We start from the raw sequence: 24,949 nt of genomic DNA, 5'->3' as shown, positions 1-24,949 counted from the left end.
AGAAGTAATGATGGGCAGAGGGTCACAATCCCCATAATTCTGTGTCGACAAATAGTGGAGCGATTTCAGAAAAAGGTTCTTCAGTGTACAACTGCAAAGAGGTTGAATATATATCATCATCTACAGTACATAATATAATCAAAAGATTCGGATAACCTGGAGAAATCTAGAAATCATAAAGGGCAAGGCTGAAAAACCACTACACAGGGGTGAGGCCACAAGGGCACTGGTTTCAGCTGAAAGGTGATTGGCTCCCAGAGTTTCCCATCCCCCGTCACTCATAGATTTGAAACATATCATTGGCTAATGATAAGGCTGGCCCTTGTATTTGAATAATGGCCCATTTTATGGTCCCCACCTTAAAAAAAAATCATAAATGCCACTGATTGTGGGCTCGTGTTTGGACTTTAGGCGCAAACGGGTAGCTTCGCCTACACTTAATCGTCATTGGGACCCTAACCTAGCTGTACGTGCAGACGGCTCGATGTCCATAATGTGGCATTTGATTCATGTATACGCTGCTTTGGACAAAAATGTCTTCTAAATGAAATAAATAAATGTAATAAAATGTCTGATCTGTATCCAATAATTCACGACATAGACAATATCCTCACCAAGGAAGCATTTCTTAGACTTCATTATCTGCAATGTAATTTGTGCAAATAAAGCCGATCTGGGCCAACGCTTGTTGAAATTCCCCTAAAATATTCAAAAGATAAATAGCTAAATCAGGGTCACTAGAGTAGCTAAACCATCAGGCGATAAATTTAACACTACTGAGTATTATTATTACTGATCTTTTTTTATTATTATTCAGCGCGGAAAAAATATATAATGGTTATGGATATTCAGGCAATCATCGCCATATAGCATTCATAATACTGGCAATACATCTGGAATGGGAAATATCGTTCTTTATTCTGTGATGTGGAAAAATAGCGATGCAAGCAGGACAGAGGGACCAGAAAGAAGTTTAATCATGCCTTATTTTTAAATAACCACAGGCAACCGAACAAAGAGAAAGCAAGCTTTCAGGCTACATTACCGAAACACTTCATTTAAATCCAAGACCTATGCGTAGTGTTCAAACTCTGATTACTCTACTTTGAGGGTATTTTTTTCCCCCAATAACCATAAAAAAAACTAAAATGGATTTATTTCTATGGCTACATTTATTTCATATTGAGGCTGAGATAATGAGCATCATTAACACGGGTGATAAGAGGCTTCTCTTCTACGGCGAAAGCGTTCCACTTGATTGGGGTCAGCGAGATCGTAAAAAGCACAATTAGAGCAACGTGTTCACAAACTCTTGGTACAACTTCAACAGTCCCAGGGAGTCAAACTCCTTTCTCAACTCCTCTAAAGAGGAGAACTCCTTAACTTTGAAAGCTGTAAGCCTGTGGGGAGAGACAGCAAGAGTGAGAATTTGAAATCACTGGATGTAGCAAAGTCTTTTGTGTTTAAAATCATTTGATAAATAATGATAAGTGACAAATTTGTATGCCATTATGCAAGCTTCATTGTGACTGTGTGAATATATTCCGATTATATTTTTTATTGATTCATTCTCTTTAGTTGAAAGATGGTTTTCTTCAGTACGCTTTAAATAGGTAACAACGGTAACATTCATTTCCAATTGACTGGGTGTTTCGCTGGAGAAATTTCAGAAGAAACAAACTTATCTGGTTATTAATCAGCTGAGGGTCTTAGGTGAAAAGGTCAGTCATTTAGACAACAGAGTCAATAAAAGGAGCTCAGCTTCTTACCCACAATAGCCAGCGGCCACTTGACTAACATAAAGAGATCATGATACCGGAACTTTTCATTGCATGTTAGAGGAAAAAAATTAAGCACTTAACTGTTTGTGTTCCTCCAGTAACGGCTTTTCGCAGAGGACGCTCATCATCTTCTCCTTACATCGCTTCCCCGACGAATCGACATCGACCTTCGTCTTTTTCAGAAGATGAAGGTATTCCTTAAAAGCACAGGCACGCAAACAGGGATTCAGAATGACCGTGAGATTTTAATGGGTGAAATTAACAGCTGGGACGTGGATGCAAAGACTGAAGGCAAGCAAATACTTACAATTTTTGTTTTTCCACGTCAATTCACATTAAATATTACGAGTCACTGACAGATTGTCGAAATGGCATGAAGCTTCAGAAATTCATTTGGCCCTTCACTCCTGGGACATGAACCAAGTTTGGTGCAGATTCACCAACAGAGGGCGCTATCACACAAAAACTATTGAAAATTCACCCAAGTCCACCATAAGGATGAGAGTAAACGTGTCCTTTTGAAAACTTGTGGCTCTGAGGCCTACACCGTTCAACAGATACACATTAAAAATGAGGGGTGGCTGTAGCCGGAGGACGTCTGGTCACAGGCAAAGACTGGCATGTCCCAACCAAAAGTGGGCGCTATAACAGCAAAATACATTGTAGTTAATACATCATGAAGTGTAAGTCATATATTCAAACTCTTTTGTGGACTGATTTGCATTTAATGGTATGTAACATGTCCATATGAACCTGTTTTAGTTTAAATTCGGTAAACTTGCTTTGTGGCCTATTCATTGGTGCTCAGAATGAGGAAGAAAACATCTGTTTTACTTGATTCTTTAGATCCTCCTTATGAATACTTTTCCAAATTAGTCTTCAATTCCTACTTTAGTGCCGACCATGTGGGTTCCCATCTGCATGGGTTCTCGACCACTTCGGTTCCCGACCGCATCGGCTCTTAACTGCATAGGTTCCTAACCACGTGGGGTCGCTTAGACCCCGGTAAAACTGCTTGCAGTTCTATCTACTACTGTAATATTATTATATTTATGTAATGCATTATTACTGTTCCAACCTGGGGGCCACCTGTACTTTTACCAAAAGTAGCGAGAAAATACAATATAATTCATTTTAGTTCATAATTTCACCGTGGGGCGGCATGGTGGTGCAGTGGTTAGCCCTGTTGCCTCACACCTCTGGGTCCCGGGTTCAAGTCTCCGCCTGGGTTACATGTGCGTGGAGTTTGCATGTTCCCCCCATGTTGTCGTGGGGTTTCCTCCGGGTACTCCGGTTTCCCTCCACAGTCCAAAAACATGCTGAGGCTAATTGGAGTTACTAAATTGCCCATAGGAGTGCATGTGTGAGTGAATGGTGTGTGACTGTGCCCTGCGATGGGCTGGCCCCCCATCCTGGGTTGTTCCCTGCCTCGTGCCCATGGCTTCCGGGATAGGCTCCGGACCCCCTGCTACCCAGTAGGATAAGCGGTTTGGAAAATGGATGGATGGATTTCACCGTGTCAGCACTGTAACATTAGAATGGTACTCATGTTCTTCTTTTTGCCTCATTCTGCTGAACAAAACAAACATAACAAAACATACCAAAACAAACATAACATAACAAAACAAAACATAACAAAACAAACATAACAAAACGAAGCATAACAAAAACAAAACCAAACAAATGGAAGCAGATCATCGGCGCATCAGAAATCCCGGCCGCACTGGAGCGTTTGTTCAGGATCTCCCGCCGCCACCCCCCAGATACGTGTCACCAGCTTAGGGCCCGATATCTGCTAAACCTTAAGCATTAATTAATCACAGAAACAATGGTGTAACTAAGAGAAGGTTCAGTGTGTCTAGCGAGTCCCTGCACGCTGGGGGTAACAAGCCACTGTCACACACCGTCAAAGCCTCCCAAATTAACACACCCCAAACACGGCTTATGCCCCAGGATGCTGGAAGATTAGCGTCCCTGGTCGATAAATTACTTTTTTTCCCCAGCCACACTTAAGCCTTCGAGCAGGAACAATGCATTCTGGGGGATCATGGGAGTGCAGTTCATACAGACGCTTCTCTCCTCTCCCCCAGCTTGCACCTCCCCCTGTTTTAGGAACAATAAGCACATTATTTGGTCTCTTTACACAATCCCTTATCCATAGTGACATTCCTGGTTTTTGATTGTGCCATTCAGTAAAACTGCACAGTCAAACAGAACTATTTGGGTTATATAATCTGAGCAAAAGGAGAAAAAAAGAATGTTAATACTTAAAGTTCTCTCTGAAGTTTTCTTTTCTGTTTTTATTACTTTAAACAACCATTTTACTATTTCACAACTCGTTTAAATTAACTACAAGTACACAATGTTAAGTATGGAGGCCTGCAAATAGGTCACACTGCAGAACTTCATGCCTTAAATAGAAAGTATATTGCTACCTTTGTGTCGATACTAAATTAGGAATTACAAAACATACATTAATAGAAAAAATAATGGTTCAACATGCACGGGAATTCATTGTTGATATTCATAATAATAAGGCTTCAGTTATATGGTCCTGCAGTACCACATATGGACGACAGGGGGAGTAAGGCGAACACAGATTATACCTGAGAGAAATCTTCGGGGCAATTTAACAGACACAGACTTTCAAAAGCCAAGAATCCCTAGAATCTAACATTTCAACAAACACTAGTCTTTTTTTCTGTGGGGGGGAGGGGGGGGGGTAAAAAATAACAGTACCTTTATTTGTCTCCTTTTTCCTTGCAGCAAAATCAATATCAGCCTTCCCAGGAAAAGTCTACCAGTAAGTTCCAATTCTGACGTCCATTTTTCAACTGCTTTAATATATTTAGCTTTGGATCTCATGTGATCAATCAGGAGTAGCGCCATCCAAGTTCCATCTTCTGAACGCTGCCCACCGTTCCCAGAGGTGCTCGCTAGCCTGGGGGCCTGCTCCAGGCTGATCATGTTGGCGACGTTTTGCTGAAGCCAGAGCAGCAACTGGTGGACCATGGGCTCTGATACAAGGCTGGAAGCCTTCTGTAGCAGTTCCTGCTTTATGTCTTGGCACTGCTTTCTAGTGAGCTGCTCTGAGTTGACAGAGATGACGGGCGGACAGGATGGATACTCAGGGGGCAACTGGAAAAGCAGATTCAGTGACTTCTCTTCCGAGCGGTCTCCCACCATGATACGGATTTGGAAAAGGATGCCCTTTTCCTCTGTAAAGGTATAATAACAAAAATTGCAACTGGTTCTAATGTATATGTAATGACAGGAAATTATTATTATTAACGTATTTGTTATATTCTGAGCAGGGGCTTACATAGAAATTCTGGCCCATTCTAAAAAATGTCACCTTGCCCGGTGCAACGCCCATTTTTACGTATTCAATGGCCCCTGTGAAGTGCTGGCCCCCCTGAATCTACCAGGGTATCCATGCCGCTCCGGCACCCCTAATTCTGAGAATTTGCATTACTACATACATTTTACAGGTCGATCATGCAGAGTAATACGTCATCAGTTAATTTTGTTTAATAATGTTTCATTATTTATTCCTTTTATGAGTTCCGTAAAATATGACTCCCACCGAAGAGATCGCGCTTCTCACCTGACTGCTCAAGCAATGCAAACTCGTCCCTTTCGCAGTAAATTGCTGATAAAACTGAAACCTCATCCAATGCTATTTCGGACATACTTGTACCACCGGTTATACTTTGCATGAACAAACGATACGGTCATAATTGACAAGTCTGAACCATGATTAACCACAGAGGGGTACCGCGAGGTCCGTCACGTAAATGGTCCGGGTTGTTCCTTTTATCCACACTTTAGTTCCGCGTATAGGATTGTAACCATGATTTAATATTAAAGAATTGCCCGATTTGATATCAAGTCATTGTAGTCAAGTGCAGGGACACACAGCCCACTTTTTCATGATTTACAATCTTTTATCTTTTCTGAATTGTCTGCATCACATAAGAGTAACAAAAAAATAAAAGCAGTGGTTGTAATGGAGGAAAAAGATCCCCAAACTTTGCAGCAAGTCTTCAAGTGATATAAATCACAAAACATTCCCCTCTGTATCATTGTAAATTTGTGACACAGTCAAATGTAGCTTTCAGCACAGACCGCAGGTGTTTGCATTTTAGACACTCGAAACACGACTGAATAACAGAACATACTCAAAGTATAAGGAAAAAGGTCAGCCTGTGTATAAAAACAGCCAGAAATCTTGGTAGAAAAGTGAGATTTTTTTTATTTGGAATTCTGCATTATCTACACACAAAGAAAATCAGTCCGCAAACAAATAAGTTACTTGCAACAAAATCACATCAGAGACTCCATGAATCAGCACAATTACAGCGTTTGAGCAAATGTTAAACGCAGGATGACATTCCGACATGGTGCAAAAGTATCACTTCACCCAACGCTGCATGGCAGACGTGTAACCACCGAGACACGCTACTGTTGTGATGAAATATGACTGCATTGCACACAAGCACTCTCCAACCTGTGAACATCCACTGCTGTGGACCTCTGCCCTTACGTTCGCCCTGCCTGTACTCAAATTTGGAGCAGTTTTGGGTACTTAAACCACTGAAAAGAGACTAACTTTATGTGCCATTTGTATCCATTTGCAAAGAAAGCGGAATAAAAACAAGCTAATACTCAGAATCTGATTTGAAATACACATCTTGGTCAGATCATACATTCACATGGCACCCAGTGCCATTATCAGCTATAAAAGTCACAAGAAAAATGGCTGATGTTACTGTGACCTTCAACATGACCGACACAAAGCATTACACAGCTAACAGATCAACCTGCCTGCAAGTGTGCAACCACAGTTAGCGAAACACAACATAATAAAAGACATGCAACCTCAGAGAACTGCGTCTATGATCAAAATCATGTATGTAGCTGTTCACCGTAAAATCTGTGAAAGTATTTTAATCAGATTTTAACCAGCTAAATAAAACATACAGCACTATCAGCGACCTGATCCGTTGTGCTTGTATGTCAAACAGTATTGTCTAGCCAGGTATTCTGTGCCGGGTTAGATGTATATTAGCTGTAACACTTACGTACCTTTAACCCGGAGCTGAATACCCGTATGGTTCAGAATAACCTCTGTGAAATATAGCTTTTTTTGTGTACTGCCAACAAAAGATCGTCCGTGCCTTTATTAGCATCCAACTGAGATACAATCCTGCCAACTTATTTTTTTTCGATTTGAGAACTTCTCCTTATCCTGCGCGCTTAGGTTCTTAGCATGAATTCACGAGGTCCATCTCCACCAAGCCACTTTCATCCGGTCCCACACCGCCCCAAGGGAGTCGAACGCCGGGCGGACATCGAGGATAGTGAACTCATAGGTCTGCTTGTCCACTTCACCCCCATCATAATAATCGATGACGTATCGAACTTCCTTCCCACAGCGGTCCACTATCCAGTCGTGCCGGTCAAAAGGCAACTCGTACCTAAAACAGACAGCAATGGATAAATATTAGCAAGACTGGGATTTCCTGCATCATGTAGCAGAAGTGGGATATCTTTGCTGCCTGAATCAATTTAAAATAGCGGTATTAAAAACTCACCCCATTAAGCTGCGGATACGAGCCCTGGGAGACAGCTCCTTAGCTTTCCCTCCAAACCGTACCAGAGACGGTCCGCATGGGCATTCCCTAAAAAAAAAAAAAAAAAAAGATCATTCACATCCATAATTCTCAGGAAATACCCAATTCCCTCAGGTTCACATGGTTCAATAGCAGCTTCCGAGATTCAAACCTGCAGCTGTCTGGTTCCACAGTTGCTAGGTTACACGCCGGGGAATAGCCATAGCTGTGGACTCACCTAGCATGGAGGGCTTCCCATTTCAGGATTTCCTGCCACGCCTGGTCGTTGTTCTGGTTGTGAATCTTAATGATGTTCGTCATGTCTTTCTGAGAAAGGTCATCATCCTTCCAGCGCCACCTACAGGTGAGATCCAATGTGTTTTTAAACTGGGTGCCTGGCTGTTTATAACCAGCGGGAAACAATTCGCGTAATCAGAAGGGCTCGTCATCTGGCATGCGGGTGTCCGGGTACACAGAAGAGTTCCTTAGTGGGGTAAGGGTATGCCGTAACTGGGTGGTGTTGGGGGGCTGGGTTGGAGGGCATTTTACTAACGTACCCCTTGCGAAGCATGGCATTCCAGAACATCTGCTCTGAGGGGTAGACCCAATTTTTGGCGGTTCCAGCCCGCGGGATTCTGGATTCTTCCCTGCTCAGAGACAGTTCGAATGGCTGGTCAGGAGCGGGAGTCTGGTTCGGAGGAGGCATCTGAGACGGAAAGAAATAAAAACATAAGGGAAAAAAACAGGTTCCCCTAATTCCTGACCAAACCTACAAGTAAACAAGTAGAAGGCTGTAAAGTAGCTAAATCAACCTTTTACACTCTGCATTTACATCCAAACAGGTGGCATCCTGGTTCCACGCACCATGTTTGCCGGGTCGATGTCACCTGGACCCTGGCCAACCCCAGACGCCGCCCTCATTGGACACTCCACAAATTCATAGGCTCGTTCCTGATGCACTGGTCCAGGAGGGGGCGCCTTCGCTTCCTCTGATGCGCCCGTCTTGGCTTGGTGCATAGGACATTCTGGTGGGGGGCTTCCGGACAGAAAGGCTGACGGCCACAGGCAGACGTTTTTAGTTCATAGTGACACTTACACATTATTAAGGAAGACAAACAATAGCAATTATATTTTTTTAATTATGTCTCTATGTCCAAACAAATAATACATTTTAAGACCATCAAAAAAACAGAAAACAAATTGACTGAAATGAAACTACAGCTTTCTAAGGACGTGACACTGGCAATAACCAAAAACCAGCCAAGCGAAGGTCGGAAGCAAATTACTAATGGCAGAGATGATCGTCAACTTATCCGGCCTCATAAATCAGAGGGTGACATCAAGTGACCTTCAAAGGGAACGGGAAACATTAAGTGCGGGAGTGAAGTGCACTGCTGGGACGGTTCGTATCAGGCTCCTAGAAATGACTGAAACTGAAAATTTTGCTGTGGTCCCATATTTTTTTTTCCAGAGCTGCAAGTCGTTGACACACAGAAAATGCATCCTGATGCGTAATCTGATCCGTGAAATGACATTTGCGCAAAAGTGAAAATTATCACCGCAACAGCTACTTAATTACTTTTCTGTGTACGAGATGCTATAATCCGAAGTGGTTTATGACAAATAAACAAGTGGGATTTTTTTTTTCTTTCTAAAAAAGTTTAACAGCAGGACCCCGTCAGGGATTTTCACACACGACACAACAGCTAAGGACCCAGACTGGATGGATACTTCCAGATCATGTGATGGGCCCTGACGTTGGACCCTTGAAAATAAGGTAATTAACTTGAGTCTCTTCAGGAAGATATCCAGCCATGTAAAAAACGAAAAAGAAGCAGATTCAACTATGAACTAAATGTGAAAACCTTCCTGAAGACAGGGTGCTGAAAGCCAGCGTGCTGCAGGATCCTACCCCGATGGTGCTGTCCATGCGCAACACCAGCTGCGGACTGTGCAGCATCAACGCGGTGGTGAGGGACCACTGCGTCCTCCGCCTTCACCGTCGTGGTGGGACTGGACGCTGTCGCACCCATTTCTACAGAGTGGTGAGAGGCCCAGCTATTTAAGAGAGAAAAACAAAAATGATTTTGTTATGACACATCATACATTTCTGATCGCAGAGGTTACAAAAGTGAATGATTAAACACAGCTAGTCAAAAGACGAGCCACACTAGCTACACAACAGGCACCGCCCGGTAATTCTTAAAGTTTTATTGTATACGGTTTATATAAAATATAAGATATGCAGAGTTTACCTAAATATGTGACTTTAAGGCTGCAGTATACACAGACAGGTGGATCAGCATCACATGTGTATACACTAGGCAAGTACACAATCACATATAATGTATTACTTACAGAGGAGGGTAGTTCAGGTCCATTGAGTAAAAGTCCAGACCAAGACTTCGTTTCAACGAACAAGCTGAGTCCTCTGTGACTGTGACTCTTTATGCTCAACTGGTTGGTTGAAACAAAATCTTGGTTTGGACTAAATGGACCTGAACTTCTGGATATTTACCTAAATTACATACACATACAATACTGAAATATGCAAATAATAAAATGTTATTACAAAATACAAATAATTACTAAGTTCACTTTAAATGTTCGGGATGAAACATTTAAGGAACTCTAGATAAGTAATATATGAAAGGCAGGGTAATATATGACTACTATATATGAAGGTGGGAGAGACACGTGTAAGATTCACGGCATAACGCAACGATTCCCGTAAACCTTTTCAGAGCCGTTTTACAGTGATTTTCCAGAGTGCGATTTAAACTTCGTCATGCAAAAATATTTCGTGTTCAAACTTTTAACACTCACCTGATTAAAGGATGGTGCCCAGATTTGATCCAATGTCATATAGAGAGGAGAAGCGGAACTTCCCACAATGCACTGCAACAACGCCGGAAGAAAATTGCACGTGTAGAACTCAGTCTACGCCATAATGATGTCACATCCGTGTTGAAAATGTGTGCGCAAGTGTCGTATTGTAACGTGTTCTGTCATGTTCATTTCTTTGAAATAAAAAATGATAGCGGTCGTATGGACAATGCGATAAACATGCACCTGCCATACTCTTATAACAATTACAAGTATTAAAAGTACTTCTAAATTTTTATTATGCATTTTACCCATCTTCCGTTTAACGTCTACAATGCTACAGCATGTTTCAGTTGCTTTGCAAATGGTTTTTATCAAATGCGTCATTCGGTTTTCTGCTATAGTTGCCGCATTTCCTCCAAGACGATTTAAAATTGTATACCCAAGCGTTAACATGTTTACATGTATTCGTATAGTGTACTGAAGCATTTTAAGCTCAGTGCCTTAGTCAAACATATTACAGCAGACAATAATACGAACCATTTTAGGTAAATTTTTCCTTTAGCTCATTACCAAGTATTATCACCACTGTTCTTACCGGTGTGTGTTGGAGTATTTTGACATCAGTCTTGGCATTGAAGTGATCTGGATTGCACTGGTCTTGGCTTCAATCCAGTCCCAAATTCCAGCTGGTCACAATCTTTGGTAAAACTAGTTGATGGTATTCAAAATCCTCTACATTGTATCATCTAATGTACATTAACCTGCTGCTTAATCCTCGTGCTATTTTACCTTAGCTTGATATTTTTCATCAAACACAATATAAAAACAGCATAAAAATGAGCTCCATCTTTTATTGTCATTTTCTATTTATAGTCAAATCGCTTTAGCTGGGAAAAACTGTCAGATTTTAAATTTATGAGATTTTGATTAAGAAAACTGAAAGAAAATTAAGAAAACAAAACAGAATTTTTGCAGAAAACATTTCTTTCCTGTAAATATAACCATGGTATATTTTGACCCATAAATACCATGCAGGACTACTGACCTGGAAATGACAAGGCAACATGAATTCTTATCCTGGAATTTAAACTCCTCTGGTGTTTGGTGACATGAGAACAGTACATGGAACAGAAAAACATGAGGTGGTGCACATATTAATCATTAGGGGTGTCGCAGGGATTTAAAGAATATTTACCCCAATTAAGTCCTCCAGCTTTTTGTCAGTGGCCGATTTTATGTTTTTGGCCCACAAACCTGACGCCAACCTGTTAATCCAGTACGTCCTGATTTCAAAGGAATGAGTCTCATTACTACTTGTCAGTTTAGTCAGAGAGAAATAGGAAAGAAGAAAAATAAACGGTACTGCTTGTAACTGCATTTCTGGTAATAAAAGAAAGAATCTGAAAAAGGTTCCTACCTCCTAGGTAGAAAAAAGGTACCATTAATTTCCTCTTTAATAATCCTTGTCAGAAATGTACAAAGTGTCCAACATTTGGCTGTTCTGAAGCACTTGCATGAAAAAGGCGTTGTTGGGTGTTAATCAGCTAGCAGCGTGTATGATTGTTTACAAGGTACATATCCAGAGGGAAATCCAACCTTATACACTTACATATTGCATATTTAATCCCTTTTGGGGAAAAACAAGGCAAATCCAGCACTGTCTCTGTTACGTTGTAAAATGTTACAATCTGATTTTTTAACGTGACATTATCAGCAGGCCTATATTATACAAAACTCCACCGATTTTTGCCTTCATCCTTGTACTTCTTGCCAGTAACACAGTTATATTCTTCAGAAGTGCAACAATGTCAGTAACAGTAGCATTCAGATGCAGGTTTATTCCTTGTGGCGCATGGAAAAGCTACCCAACAAACTTAGCACAAATAAAGGAAAAACTTTCCTATCTACGCGATTCGGCTTCTCAGCATTTATTTTCCCCTGGCAATGTGCCGTAATGACACACTTTACCCATAAACACCCTAAAGTATCCTGTCAAGAAAGGCAACTTGTGTCATTTATATCACTGCTAATTTTCGCATTTGTTCTTGCAGACTGAATTGCACAATGCAACTCCGACAGGTCACTCTAATGGGGTCTTTGTTCCTATGGAAACCTTCGGCGATATGATGTAATCACATCTGCACAGCGTTGACGTAGGTATGCTTCCCTTTTCACGCTCTGTGATACCTCAGTAATGTTGCACGAGTACTGCGCGTGTCACTGGATGTCACCACACGCCCCTTCATCTTCTTGTCATACTCTCTCCACAGTTTACCTTTTACCACTTTTTGCTGTCTGTCACGCTTTGGGGTGTCTCACCGGGGGTTATCTTATGCAGTTATCCCCCCATTTTGACCCTTTTTACGTAATACTGCATGTACTCTCCTGAAACTCTGTAATTCTTCTCACATCAGGGTACAGCATTGTTCATGTACAACTCAATGCAGAAATAAGGCAAGACAGAACCGAACTGACAGGCCCCACATCCATGCTAGTATTGTATGTACAGTACGTTATTAATGGTCGCTGACACAATAAAATGCGGACTGTCCGACACGGACCAGGGAGGGAGCAAAAATGTGGACTGTCTGATAGGGAGCTGGGAGGGAGCAAAAATGTGGACTGTCTGGGGGTGCCTGAGGACCGGGTTGGGAAACACTGATTTAGCAGACGATTTTATCCAAAGCAACATACAATTAGAAAAGCCGAGTCAGACCATGGACCTGTTGTGGGGGTTAGGGGCTTTTCTCAAGGGCCCTACGGTGAAATCACTCTGCTATCATGGGATTTGAAACCTTTTGGTCACAGGTACATACGTGCAGAGCTACACACTCCCTTGGTAGCGGCTTGGCACCGCCCACATGGTGAGGTCACGACAGTGAGGCCTCTATGTCACCAAGCTGAGAGGGACAAAAATATGGACTGCCTCTGCACCCCCGAGGACCAGGTTGGGAGACATAAGACACAGAATTTTTACGATTCGTCTCATCAACAAGTAAAACGACGAGTAAAACGACAGCCAAACTGAGCATTTGGCTCAGGTGTGTTAAAAACAAAATAATGTAATATGGTAAGTAAATCCCTAGTCACTTAAAAACAGATTTTAGCAATATCTGTTCTAAACTTACAAACTGATCAATAGCTTTGAAATCAAATATGTAGCTAAGTGCATATTATAGGTCAGAAATATAATCGCAGTTCCACCAACCTACTCCATACCGCGGAGAAGTACCATGTAACAACACATTATATAATAATGCCACATTATGTAATAATTCAACACAATGCAACTGATGAAAATGGAAATGATGATGAAAATAATGATAATAATAAGAATAGGGTAATGTTGCAATATAAAATTATAATGTAGTCTATAAATTTGTAACATTCTGTTATTACAAAATGTGTCATTACACAGTGCGCAACTCGTTATTACATAATGCGTTGTTACATACCTCCAGCAGGGTACAAACGGATTACAGTAATGAAAATATACAGTTTGACATGTGCAATATTGTATCCTAAATGTAAGTGCACTTTCTATCCCTTTGATAGCAAAAATAATTAATCCTCTGATGAAAAAATAAAAAAATTGTTTCAGACATAAATTATACAGCAACTGTTCCTCGCGTCTAACAAAAAAAAATAACATAAAAATGACAGGGACGTCTACGAGAACCACGCTGCCTCCCAGTCACAGCGACTCAAGTAATGGACATGAAGAATAAAAAAAAAACCTAAATCTTCTGCTCCTTTTTTCCCAGTTACTTAATCACACCGGACATTCCGGTGTAGAGTATGGCACTTGGTAAGCCTGTACCTAAGGATCGATATTGTCAGGTGCGTTTTAGCTCAGCTTCCTTTTCAAAATAAAAGCCAAAAAAACGTAATAAAGTAATGGCCTAGAAACTACGTTGGTGATTTTGCGTAAGTTTGGTTGACGATAAAGTCACTTGTCAATTGAAATACAGCACCCTGCCCCATCTAGGACTTGTTCCTACGCTTACTTAGTTTTTCTGCATTACCATCATTAAGGTTCGGCCAGACTTTAGTCTTCAAGTAGTTAGTTTGACTGAGTTTATCTTCCAGCTCTCGCCCGGGACAGAGGTATAGTCCTCAATGCATTTAATCCGGCTTCCCGTTTTCTTGCAACTCTGTTTTCTTCCGTCGGCTGGAGAGTAAGACCTTATAGCAGCCCCGGGCGATCTTGTGCATCCACACGACATTCATGATGTCCAGGCAGATGCTTGAGAAGATCCAGGCAGCACGGCCGCCCCAGGGCAGCCTGAAGAACGACTCCGAGCCGTAGACGGAGTACATCCTGCCGTAGTAGATGGGAATGATGGCGATTCGCACCAAGAAGAATGTCACCGCCATCAAGACCCCGTTGGCTATGTTGGCCTTGGAGGACTTGGGGTACCCTAACACTTCAAAGAACCAGCTGTAAGACACAAGAGGGCAGCATAAGCAACTGAAAGGGATAGAATCAGAATGACCAATCACAGCAAGGGAGGGGTACAACAGACACCAATCACGTTAAAGCTCTCGCATGAACACCGTTTGCCTCTCAGTCTAAAACACTTGGTAACACTTTACTCGGCGATGTAATCTATAATGCATTAGTTACCTATGTAATTGTTATATTAATAAAGCATTACAGCATCTTCATGCAAGCTCTCATCTATCATGCACTATAGATACCTTCATAATGCATTATAAAGGTCAGTATAAGTATTAAGGATGCTTTGTACTGCATTATAAAGGTATCTATAGTGCATTATAGATTACAGTTTCATAAGGCCTTCATAATGCATAATAAAAAGGCTAAAATGTGTTATGCCTTTTTATTTTTTTTTACTTTAAATATTTATAGCCATGTTTATAATGCTTTATGAATGCATTATGTGTTATGAATGTGTTCATAGATTCTTATCCCCATCTGCGGCTGTGCATCAGCAGAGAATAATAAAAGACAGTTTATTTAAAGTCAAAAGATTTCAACTAAAAACAACCCTGGACTGGAATTTTAATACAACTGGAGGCCAGCTATGCAAGTTAGTTTTTCATATTTACTGTAGTGAGAATTTCATATCTTATCAAGCAGGTGCAGATTTTGCATGTTATCACCAAAAGGTGATGCTAACCTGTGGGTTAGAAACCAGGGGGAGGCCAGAGTGTATTTATAAATTATATTTAACTTTTAGAAAGATATGAACTCTGACAGACAGCCTTTATATTAAGAAAATACATGGTCACTCATGACATGTAAAACACACGTGTTACAGAGCCCTCTTAATATTACGGGACAAAAATCACCATAGACTCTCAAAATAAGTCAGAACAACATTCAGCCCAAGTGTCATCATCAATGGAGCCTTTTTCCAGAAACAATCGGCAAGTTCATTCACAATGTGTGTAATGAGGTTTGGAAGCGAGTGACCAGCATCAATTCAACATTTTTTGGTTTCAGTTCTCCGTAGCTCATCTAGAGCTTAAAACCATAAAGTCATAAACAACGACTGCTGTTCTCCTAAAGAGCATAGGGTTGTCGCTTCCTCAGCTATGCTTGTGCCCTTGGCTGGACATACCTACCGCTGATTCACGCAGGGAGTGGAAATCTCTGCGATCAGACGGAAGTTGGCAAAGTAGGGTAACATACCCTGACCCTGAAAAAAACAAGGCAACGATGAAACTGGGACCCCCACACCAACACTGGGGGTGAAAGAAGACTTTGGTTAAAAGGCATCACTGGATTAAGAGTACTAACCCTATCCAAGTCAGTGCTAAGGTTAGCATTAGCGTGGCAGCATTAATCCCAAATGAGCATTCATATCTTTCACACATTCTCCACCTTCGTTTGCTTTCAGATATTATATGAATAGAAACCAATGTTAATTTAACTAAAATAAAGAAGGAACTAAATGCTAGTGGAAGCAAAACACCTGCTGGTCCTTGGAGTATAACATTTGGAACACTACCGATTGTTGACGCACAAGTTGGTGATGAGCATTCAAAAGATACTTAATCTCAGTTAGTGTGCAGCACAAGGGACGTGGAAAACCTGCAGGTCAATGGAAGGAAGAATCCAGAGCAAAGAATGAAGATGCTCTGTCCTGTTTGACTGAGAAATCCGCATCATGGTAGAGTTTGCAGCAATATCCCATTTACCTGTAATTCTCTAAGGGGAATTAAACAGACGTGTACTTACTGTGTTTGGAATATAGACAACACTCTCTGGGCACTTTAACATTTTTCCAGCATTGTATGCTGGTGCCCCAAAATACTGGTAAGTTCATACTGTTATTGGGCGTTGGATCTGCCCTCTGTACTCAACAGCACTAGCTGCAGAGAAGACAGGAGGTTTTCATGGTCAAATATCCCCAGGCCTGATCCTTAACGGCCTCCCCAGGATCTTGCTTAACGTCCCAACTGAACTGCTCACTTCCCAGTCCAAACCGGTTGTGTTTTTCATCTCATTTTAATCCCTCAGCTAACCAAGACATACAGATGGAAAGGAAAATCCAGGCCAGGCCCATAACATTTAAAGGACACTTTTCCAAGATGCTTAATCTCAATCTGATAATACAATCCACCCATCTTCTAATCCAGGGGTAGGCAACCCTGATCCTGCAGTGCCGGTATCCAGCAGGTTTTCCATCCTACCTGCACTGGAATCACACCTGATCTCAGGAAGATAGGAACTCACCAGGAGGGATAAAGAACCAGATGGATACTGGTACTCTTGGATCAGGGTTGCCTCCCGCTTTTCTAACTTCTTATCCAGTACAGAGTCATAGGGAATTTGATAAAACATCTTTTAGATGCTAAGTTCAGAAGATTTGTCTCTTGAAACTGTCAACCGAAAAATGACATTTTCTCAAATAATACTTCTGTGATTTCCGTTCACACTGTTCGAGGTTTTCCATCAGGACGGATGTCAGGCACCTTGAAAGACTTACATAATTCTTAATAACCTATTATTATATGACTATTGTGTTGAATATCATATTTTTTTTCGGCGACAGATTTCAAGAGGAGATATAACACATAGTAAATCACAGGATTAATGACAGTGTCAGCCTGCCAGTGAATAACCCTCCCAAATCACGGGCCATGCTGCAGGACTGGCCCCTCCTGGTTCTGATCCTCAGCTCACCAGTCAGTGCAAAGCCCCACATGACCCCTCCCCCCATCCCATTGAGACGTTCCTGTCTTGCCTGCGCACACTGCTATTGGACAATATGAAACTCACCAGTACATAGTAGCAAGCATACAACGAGGCCAGATGATGAACTACATAAGACTTCTCCCCTATAGCTGTCCAATAGCAACGTATGAGAAGCAGATCTGCAAAAAATAAAAAAAGCGTCAATGGGCAATTGACGTTAGTTGGCTTTGACTGGTTAGTCTCATTATCCCTAATTGACTTAGAAGGGTACAGATTTTACGGTGAGGTAGTACAGCTATCAGAGAGCACTGGTGCTGTACAGCCAACTGTAAAAGATAAAGATCATTTGAAAATTATGCCAAGAATGCAGACCCATTGACCTCTCACCTGAAATGAGATACCCTGTAGTTATACCCACACTGATTTTCACCAGGGCGGGATCCCCCCTGTTATCAGTCGATAAAAAAAAAAAGACAAAGGAATTGTAAGATTTGTATTTCACTGCTACATGTCCGAACACTACAGTGAAATCGCCACTGCAGTGCACACTCTGCAGAAGGCTTACCAGATCGGGTCTTTGTTAATGGCGTCATCAAAAAACAGGATGTAAAGACAGAAGAGCCCCATCACGACGGCATGTAGCGTGGACACTGTCCTAGAACAGGAGAAAAAAAAAAGACGAGGTGTGCTAAGAGCAAATTCATGCCCAGCAAAACCTCCTTCAATCAGACGAGAAAAGATGAACTGTTTAACTCGCACTACGTGAGCATGATTTTATGAGTCTAATCTGGTTTACTATGCACCTTTGGAGCAAAAAAAAAAACACTTATGACATCACACATCTGCTTATCAAGCCGGCTAATAAAGAAAAATGAACCCAAATGTCCCAATCAGATGGGTGGCATGTTCCACGCTTCTGAAAGAAATGTCGTTTTGCATGTAATCTAACAGGAAATGCAGCGACTGATGAAATCTAACAGTGCACAAATACGATTGCACTCTTGCTAAGAAATTATTACGTTCATCCTTTTTAAATATGCAGGGGAATCATTGAGGCCAGTAAGGTGATATTAGCTAAACTCAAATATCATGCATCTTGTTTCCCTAGCCAGTCCCACTCCTCATATCCTGCTCTTCCATCCCCACACTGCGTAGGTAAGAGCAGCTTGACTAGCAGCCTTTATGTGTGTTGTGACTATTTGCATGAAACAGCCCGAAACACTAACCTCTCTGTTCACAAGCTGTTCCTTATTCCATGCGATGAAGGGTTTCACTGATCCTGTGCATAACCTAAACAAACTCCAAATAATCCCTACTACTAACCTTAAAGGCAGCCAGAGGCATAGGGGAAGGAAGGGAGACCTGGCTGGTTTGACCAGGAAACAGACCAGAGTTTACAGTTAAAACAGCCCTATACGTCCCAACTAACTGCTAGATCACACACAGTCTGTCTAAAACCATTAGCTAAACTCTCAGATTTTGATAAACTATTAAATGAGTTAAACGTACATTTTCTGCAGTTAAAAACAGCCAGTTTGCTCATCTAACTCAACTGTTTTCTTTAAAAAATGTTCCCACCACTGAATTTTAAATATAATGTTGAATACTTGTAAAGTCAATCGGTTTACTATCTGAATGTTAGTCTTGGGCTTGTCAATTGTGTTGATGCATTTAGGATGATAAAGGTCTTAATCGATAACGGACCATGATTCAGATGGAAATCGTTCACAGAGAATCTCGAATGGCTCTTGAGCATATCCACACGTAACATTGTCCTGTAGCATTCAATCTCCTTGACGGCAGTCAACAGGAAAGATCGTGACAGAGACAGGTTTTTCCACACTGGAGTTATTTACACCATTGTACCAGTTATGATGCAAAATGGCCTTTACATCCATTTTAGGTCCCTGGAGAGGACTCAGAGCATTGCTGCATCACTGGTTTTTCTACCCTGAAGGCCTCAGCCAACTGTGTAAACTGTTCCACTTCCTTATGTTCATCACTCAGATGGGAGAAGGCACGGACCTCCACGATAGGGCCAAGTCAGGTGACAAACTCTTTCCACTTGCAACCAATCCTCTAGAGTATAAAAGGCATTGTGCTCTCTGTCATTGGCTTCCTGAACACCTAACCAGCCCTTGTGTCCCAGCAGCAGAGAATCCATCGCACTAAGCCTAGCGTCCACCATCCATGTTTATTTCCCTGACTGTCAGCGCTACGTTTGTTCATTTCAGTTTTGCTTTTCAACCGAAAACTCTTCCGTGACGCATGCCCACATCACACAGAAACTTTCGCCATCGTATTCCGAAGCAGATGCCACGGGGATGCCCATCACAAACAACAGGCTCCCAGCACGACAAGACAGACGGACGGTCGGCTACCTGGAGTTCCACTCGATCTTCTGCTTGCGGTTGAGCATCGGGAAGCCTACACTGATGCGAGCCGAGAGCCAGGGGCTGACGCTGTAAAACAGGCACTGGAAGGCGAGGAAGCTGGTCATGGAGATGCCCGTTACCAGCGGGCAGAAGGTATCCATGAGCAGCCAATTCTGAAAAGAGGGGCATTGAGAAGAAACGCACGAAAACTGTAAGAATCACACTGGACAAATGAGGAAGTTTTAATAAACTTGGACTGTGCTCCCGGGAAGAACCACAAATTGGATTCTTCCTACGATTCTCTGACTGGACTTATACACAAAAAGAGACTGGGAGAGATCAGAGTGGAGAATCCCTTCCCCTAACAAGCAAGCTGGGTGGGTCTGAGTACAGAAACAGTCCACAGAAAAGTTACTCTGTGTTTACCATTTGACCTTAACCTTGAGAGTTAACAGTCGTGCTGTGCATTCTGGGATTGACATGTATTACACATTTGTCTTTAAGCAGAACACACACATGATGAATGGAATATATACAGCACAGCTTAGACTTCAACTGACACACAGCATCAGTTACACGATACCGGTTATCTGGAGGCTAATTTTACAGACGGACAGCACCATATGGGAGGCTATATATTATACATCCATACAACTACAGGTCATGTAGTGCAAGCTAAAATTAGACAAATAACCAACATACCCAGTAATATTATACAACTTACAGTGCAGTGCTATATACAACCCGCATTTTCCTCCAATTTTTGGTTAAACCCAAAATTTCACAAATATCATTAATGTCCTTTGAGACAATGGTGTTTTTTGGAATAAAACACAGTAATATTTTAAAAGTAATATTAGCTTTATCTATGCAGCATTTCTGGCCACAATGAAAAAGGTTCCTTCATCGTTACGGAGTCCCAGAGTTCTAGAGATGATCAAAAAGCGAAGAGGAACCATATCGCATCATACATCCTGGGGAAGCGCTGTGGGGCTGGTTGAGACACAATTTGTTCACAGATTCAATCACTCTTGACAGTGAGGTGTTGCTTGGCCATTGCAGTTTCTTTTGGAAATCACTTAATGGGGGTTGAAAACAAAAAAAAAAACTACCTGGAAACCCCCCCCCCCTAGCTGTGAGTTTAGTGATTATGACAGTAATGCTGAGTATTGCAGGGATAACTGGCATTCTCACAAAAGGCCGGACAATGACTGGATCTGACTTTCTAAGAAGAGATGTCTTACTCATGCCAAGGGTTGTGCATTTAAGCTGGAGACAAAGTAAATTTTCTTAAGCTGCCATTCATCTAAACATTTACTAGGCATATTACTTTTCAGACCTTTTAGTAAAGTTTATACCTAATCTTATTCGGCATATTGTTTAACAGAAGCCCCAGAAACCAAAACTGAGCCCTTCGACCTTAACTACCTCAGTCAGTGCTGTCAGGAAGCTTGCCTGAGCTCGCTTTCGATTACTACAGGAAACTCATGAAAGTTCAGCATTCAAGGCTGGTTCATACTTCTCTGCATGTGTTCACACGGACGTCTCCTCGTGGACTTTTATGAAGTGTTTTTTTATGTTATCGTGCTTTTCAAATTTGTGTCTGCATGGGCAGTGTTTGCACAGCTCTGGACACACTTCGCGTGAACTAGCTTTTCCATTTCGGAATCACATTGCAAACATGGAGTGTTTCTCCGCTATGACACGTGGTGCACTTGTGCAAAGTGCACAGCTTGACCGGAGAAGTGTGAACATTTCCGTGTTCGTATACGCAGTGCGGATGTGCAAGTGTGACACGTGTGCAAAGAAGTGTGATCCAGCCTTGAGAACGACTGCAAATACATCACTGGCCCTGCCCTCCTCCCCCCAGTCAAATCTGAAAACTCTGTGAGCCTGGCATCAGCTCCGTGACGGACGCCAGCCCCTCAGTGTCATGATCTCACCATTTGGGCAACACCAACCCACTACCTGCCGCAGTGTGTAGCCATAATCAGAAGATTGATCAAATCCCATGATCAACAGAGTGATTTCACTGCAGAGCCCTTGAACAAAGCCCTTAAACCATAACAGCTCCAGTGATCGTCTGATCCTGCTTTCCTAACTGCATGCAGTGTTAAATCACTGTTTCCTAAATTGGTCTATGGGGACCCCTCCAAACACTCCACATTTTTGCTCCCTCCCAGCGGCACCTAGGACCTGGATTAGGAGATGCTAAATAAATTAAATGTAAATGTATTGTACAGCAGTGAGGGAGGCTTCGTCAATCAATCGAGTAATAATTATCTCCACCCGGGAGTGATCTATTACCCCCCCCCTCCCCACCCCGAGTCCATTACCCTACTGCTGAGGCTTGAACAGATTTCTGTGAAGAGGAACCCTTCAATAGGCCTTGTGTTTACCAGCTCCCAGCTCCTTTATTTGTGACTTCTTGATTGTTCTTTTGTTGAGTTCATATGAGTAATCCCTTTGAGTAATCCATTTGAGTAATGCCTTTGAGTAACCCTAGCTATGCTCCTGACTGCTTTACCCTCCAGTCCATGGTCGCTACATAACAGCCACTTTGGCATTAAACCAGCCAATCCCATTAGTCATCTTCGCCCCAACGAACTGAGTCACGATTGTGGGACAATTATCCGGATCCTCGAAATCATGATCCGCTGAACTGGTTTTTTGAGTCTCGATTCATTCAAAGCACAAAGGCAGACAGGTGAATCTGCAAGGTGAATTTATCCAGCACCAAAGCTCAGTATTCCTAAGTTATGCTTTGCCAGTTATTCCAGAGCCAACTCTACTTTTAGATAGAACAGGCAGTTGACTGGGGACCTCAAATATGCATACTGGTTTGTGGAGGAAGTAAAATGGTCAGTTTTCTTGGTATGGGGTCCTCCCATGTAAGGCCCTGCATCCATCCATCCAATCACTTACCTAGTACAGGGTTGCAGCGGGGGACCTGCTTTTAAAACAGCCAGGTAGCACGCAACCGATTAAGTGGTCCGTTGTAATTAAAAGACCGCGCTGACAGTACTTGAGGGGGCTACGCCATGCAATTTCGTGTAAACTTTTGTCATCGATTATCATGTATTCTGTGCGATCTATTACATGTCTCAATCTCTCATAATATGGCTCACAATTCCAATCTATTGAAACCACATCTTTAATTTACATGAATCAAATGTAAGTATTTCATCATATGCAAATAGATTCCATTCATCATCTTCTGCTTATCCGGGTCGGGTCGTGGGGGCAGCAGTCTAAGCAGGGAGACCCAGACTTCCCTCTCCCCGGCCACTTCGTCCAGCTCCTCAGGGGGGATCCCGAGGCGTTCCCAGGCCAGCCGGGAGACATAGTCCCTCCAGCGTGTCCTGGGTCTTCCTCGGGGCCTCCTCCCAGGAGAACATGCCGGAACACCTCACCAGGGAGGCGTCCACCTCACCAGAGATGCGGAGGAGCAGCGGCTCTACTCCGAGTCCCTCCCGAATGACCGAGCTCCTCGCCCTCTCTCTAAGGGAGAGCCCAGCCACCCTGCGGAGGAAACTCATTTCGGCCGCTTGTACTCGCGATCTCGTTCTTTCGGTCACTACCCATAGCTCGTGACCACAGGTGAGGGTAGGAACGTAGATCGACTGGTAAATCGAAAGCTTTGCCTCTTGGCTCAGCTCCTTCTTCACCATGACAGACCGATGCAGCGCCCACATTACTGCTGACGCCGCACCGATCCGTCTGCCAATCTCCTGCTCCATCCTTCCCTCACTTGTGAACAAGACCCCGTGATAGTGGAGGAGTTTAAGGATGCAAACAGATTGAGAATCTAAATAAACCCCACAGAGTCATTTTTGACTCTTCAAAACAGCCCCATTTTGCTTCAGTGTCAGGACTGCAGATTCCTGCCGTTCTTTCAACCAGCTTCCAGATGGAGCCACCTGTAATCCACCTCCTACGGTCCTGAAGAAGCTTCCACACATTCTGGACACGAGTCGGCTACCTCACTCTAACTCATAGCAAATCAGCTCCATGTGGTTCAGGTCAGGGGATTGCTGGGGGGGGGGGGGGGGTACAGGTCGTCGGTCTCAGCACCCCCATCTCTACCCTTGTTCACAAGGTCATACTTACTACTTAACCTGGAGGTGTACACAGGCTCATTATCTTATTGAAAAACAAGTTATTTTGAGTAGGTGTGTCCAGACTTTTGACTGTTTTATAGAAACATGTAAGTACTTAAATTAATATCTTCACCACTTCACTGCAGAAACATCACCCCATTGGTGCACGTTACAAGCGTAATCTAAAACTAGCTTCCTTATATGGAATTTTCTTATATATTCTCACTCACCGTATTTATGCTTGCAAAACACATTTTGCATTTGTAATTATGCCCATTTAACTAATTCCTCAGCTACTGGTCAGATGCACCAGTACGATTAAGCAAGACCATTTCCGCTGTTAACCTTTAATAGAGATAAGATGAAACGTAATACAAAGTTTCGCAAGAGGGATAACGTACCTATTTAAAACAAGCAAGCGAGATAACTAAATTCTCAACGTTTTCCTATTTTTATTTTACATGAAGTTGCCTAGGGAACAAGAGTTAGATAATTCTGAGGTGGTGGTACCCAATTATATTTTATGATTTTTTTTAAACGCACGAGTTTGGTAATGAATAGGTGGTGATGAAGGTACAGTATTTTCACTTTCCTATTACTGGAAAAATGAAAGCGAGCTGATTGCATGCGCGTTTGGCTGATCGGTAAAGAAAAAGTGCACGTGAACCGTGAAAGCAGCGCAGCCGTAAGTTTAGACTTTCACATCTAAAAGGCATGTTCTGTGTAAAGACACTTCACTACGCACACATACGCTCACAGTAATCTATCAAGAAAGGTATATTCAAACACACTGTATATCCCGTCACAGCTTACCTTGTCTTTCATTATTAGAGTAGAAAACTGTAGTTAATGTATGTACCAGGAACCATCCGATTGCTATTCGTAACTTTCCCCTTCAAATCCAAGTTCATAAATCTTTGTCCAGGCGCAAAGAAGTAAATCATTCTCCGTACGCCCGGCTGTTATCTCTGAATGACATTTGCATTGTGAATAACCCTGTAAAAATGCGTCTGCGGAATTGAGTTGATCATGCAGCCTGACATGTTTAAGTTGAGAGATGCGTTTCCGCCCTGAGCTGGGT

The 24,949-nt window shown here is 42.3% G+C and overlaps 3 protein-coding genes across 5 annotated transcripts; all 3 read right to left on the bottom strand.

Annotated features, from left to right (window-relative positions):
* Positions 1–783: 783 nt before the first annotated feature.
* On the bottom strand, positions 784–5,603 carry rwdd3 (RWD domain containing 3). Its single transcript, XM_048988411.1, has 4 exons — positions 5,389–5,603; positions 4,521–4,999; positions 1,863–1,978; positions 784–1,400 (listed from the first exon to the last, which is right to left on the bottom strand). Exons 1-4 carry the CDS (start codon positions 5,498–5,500, stop codon positions 1,289–1,291), a joined length of 819 nt encoding a protein of 272 aa, XP_048844368.1. The 5' UTR covers positions 5,501–5,603; the 3' UTR covers positions 784–1,288.
* A 1,267-nt stretch (positions 5,604–6,870) lies between these two features.
* On the bottom strand, positions 6,871–11,512 carry LOC125716284 (holocytochrome c-type synthase). 3 transcript variants are annotated; one of them, XM_048988409.1, is made up of 8 exons: positions 10,821–11,512; positions 10,223–10,294; positions 9,309–9,454; positions 8,261–8,448; positions 7,954–8,102; positions 7,635–7,754; positions 7,379–7,465; positions 6,871–7,261 (listed from the first exon to the last, which is right to left on the bottom strand). In XM_048988409.1, exons 3-8 carry the CDS (start codon positions 9,427–9,429, stop codon positions 7,060–7,062), a joined length of 867 nt encoding a protein of 288 aa, XP_048844366.1. In that variant the 5' UTR covers positions 9,430–9,454; positions 10,223–10,294; positions 10,821–11,512; the 3' UTR covers positions 6,871–7,059. The 3 variants fall into 3 exon arrangements, with proteins under 3 accessions (XP_048844366.1, XP_048844365.1, XP_048844367.1); XM_048988408.1 differs by lacking the exon at positions 10,223–10,294; XM_048988410.1 differs by lacking the exon at positions 10,821–11,512 and having other exon boundaries at positions 10,223–10,775.
* A 149-nt stretch (positions 11,513–11,661) lies between these two features.
* On the bottom strand, positions 11,662–24,949 carry LOC125716286 (TLC domain-containing protein 4-B-like). The gene is made up of 7 exons (XM_048988412.1): positions 24,682–24,949; positions 19,775–19,941; positions 17,959–18,048; positions 17,781–17,839; positions 17,478–17,572; positions 15,818–15,891; positions 11,662–14,666 (listed from the first exon to the last, which is right to left on the bottom strand). Exons 1-7 carry the CDS (start codon positions 24,691–24,693, stop codon positions 14,351–14,353), a joined length of 813 nt encoding a protein of 270 aa, XP_048844369.1. The 5' UTR covers positions 24,694–24,949; the 3' UTR covers positions 11,662–14,350.

This window comes from Brienomyrus brachyistius, chromosome 21 (genome assembly GCF_023856365.1).
Source record: "Brienomyrus brachyistius isolate T26 chromosome 21, BBRACH_0.4, whole genome shotgun sequence".
In the NCBI taxonomy this organism is placed as follows: domain Eukaryota; kingdom Metazoa; phylum Chordata; class Actinopteri; order Osteoglossiformes; family Mormyridae; genus Brienomyrus; species Brienomyrus brachyistius.
Note: the sequence above shows the minus strand (reverse complement) of the source record. Positions and strands in the feature narration are given on the sequence as shown.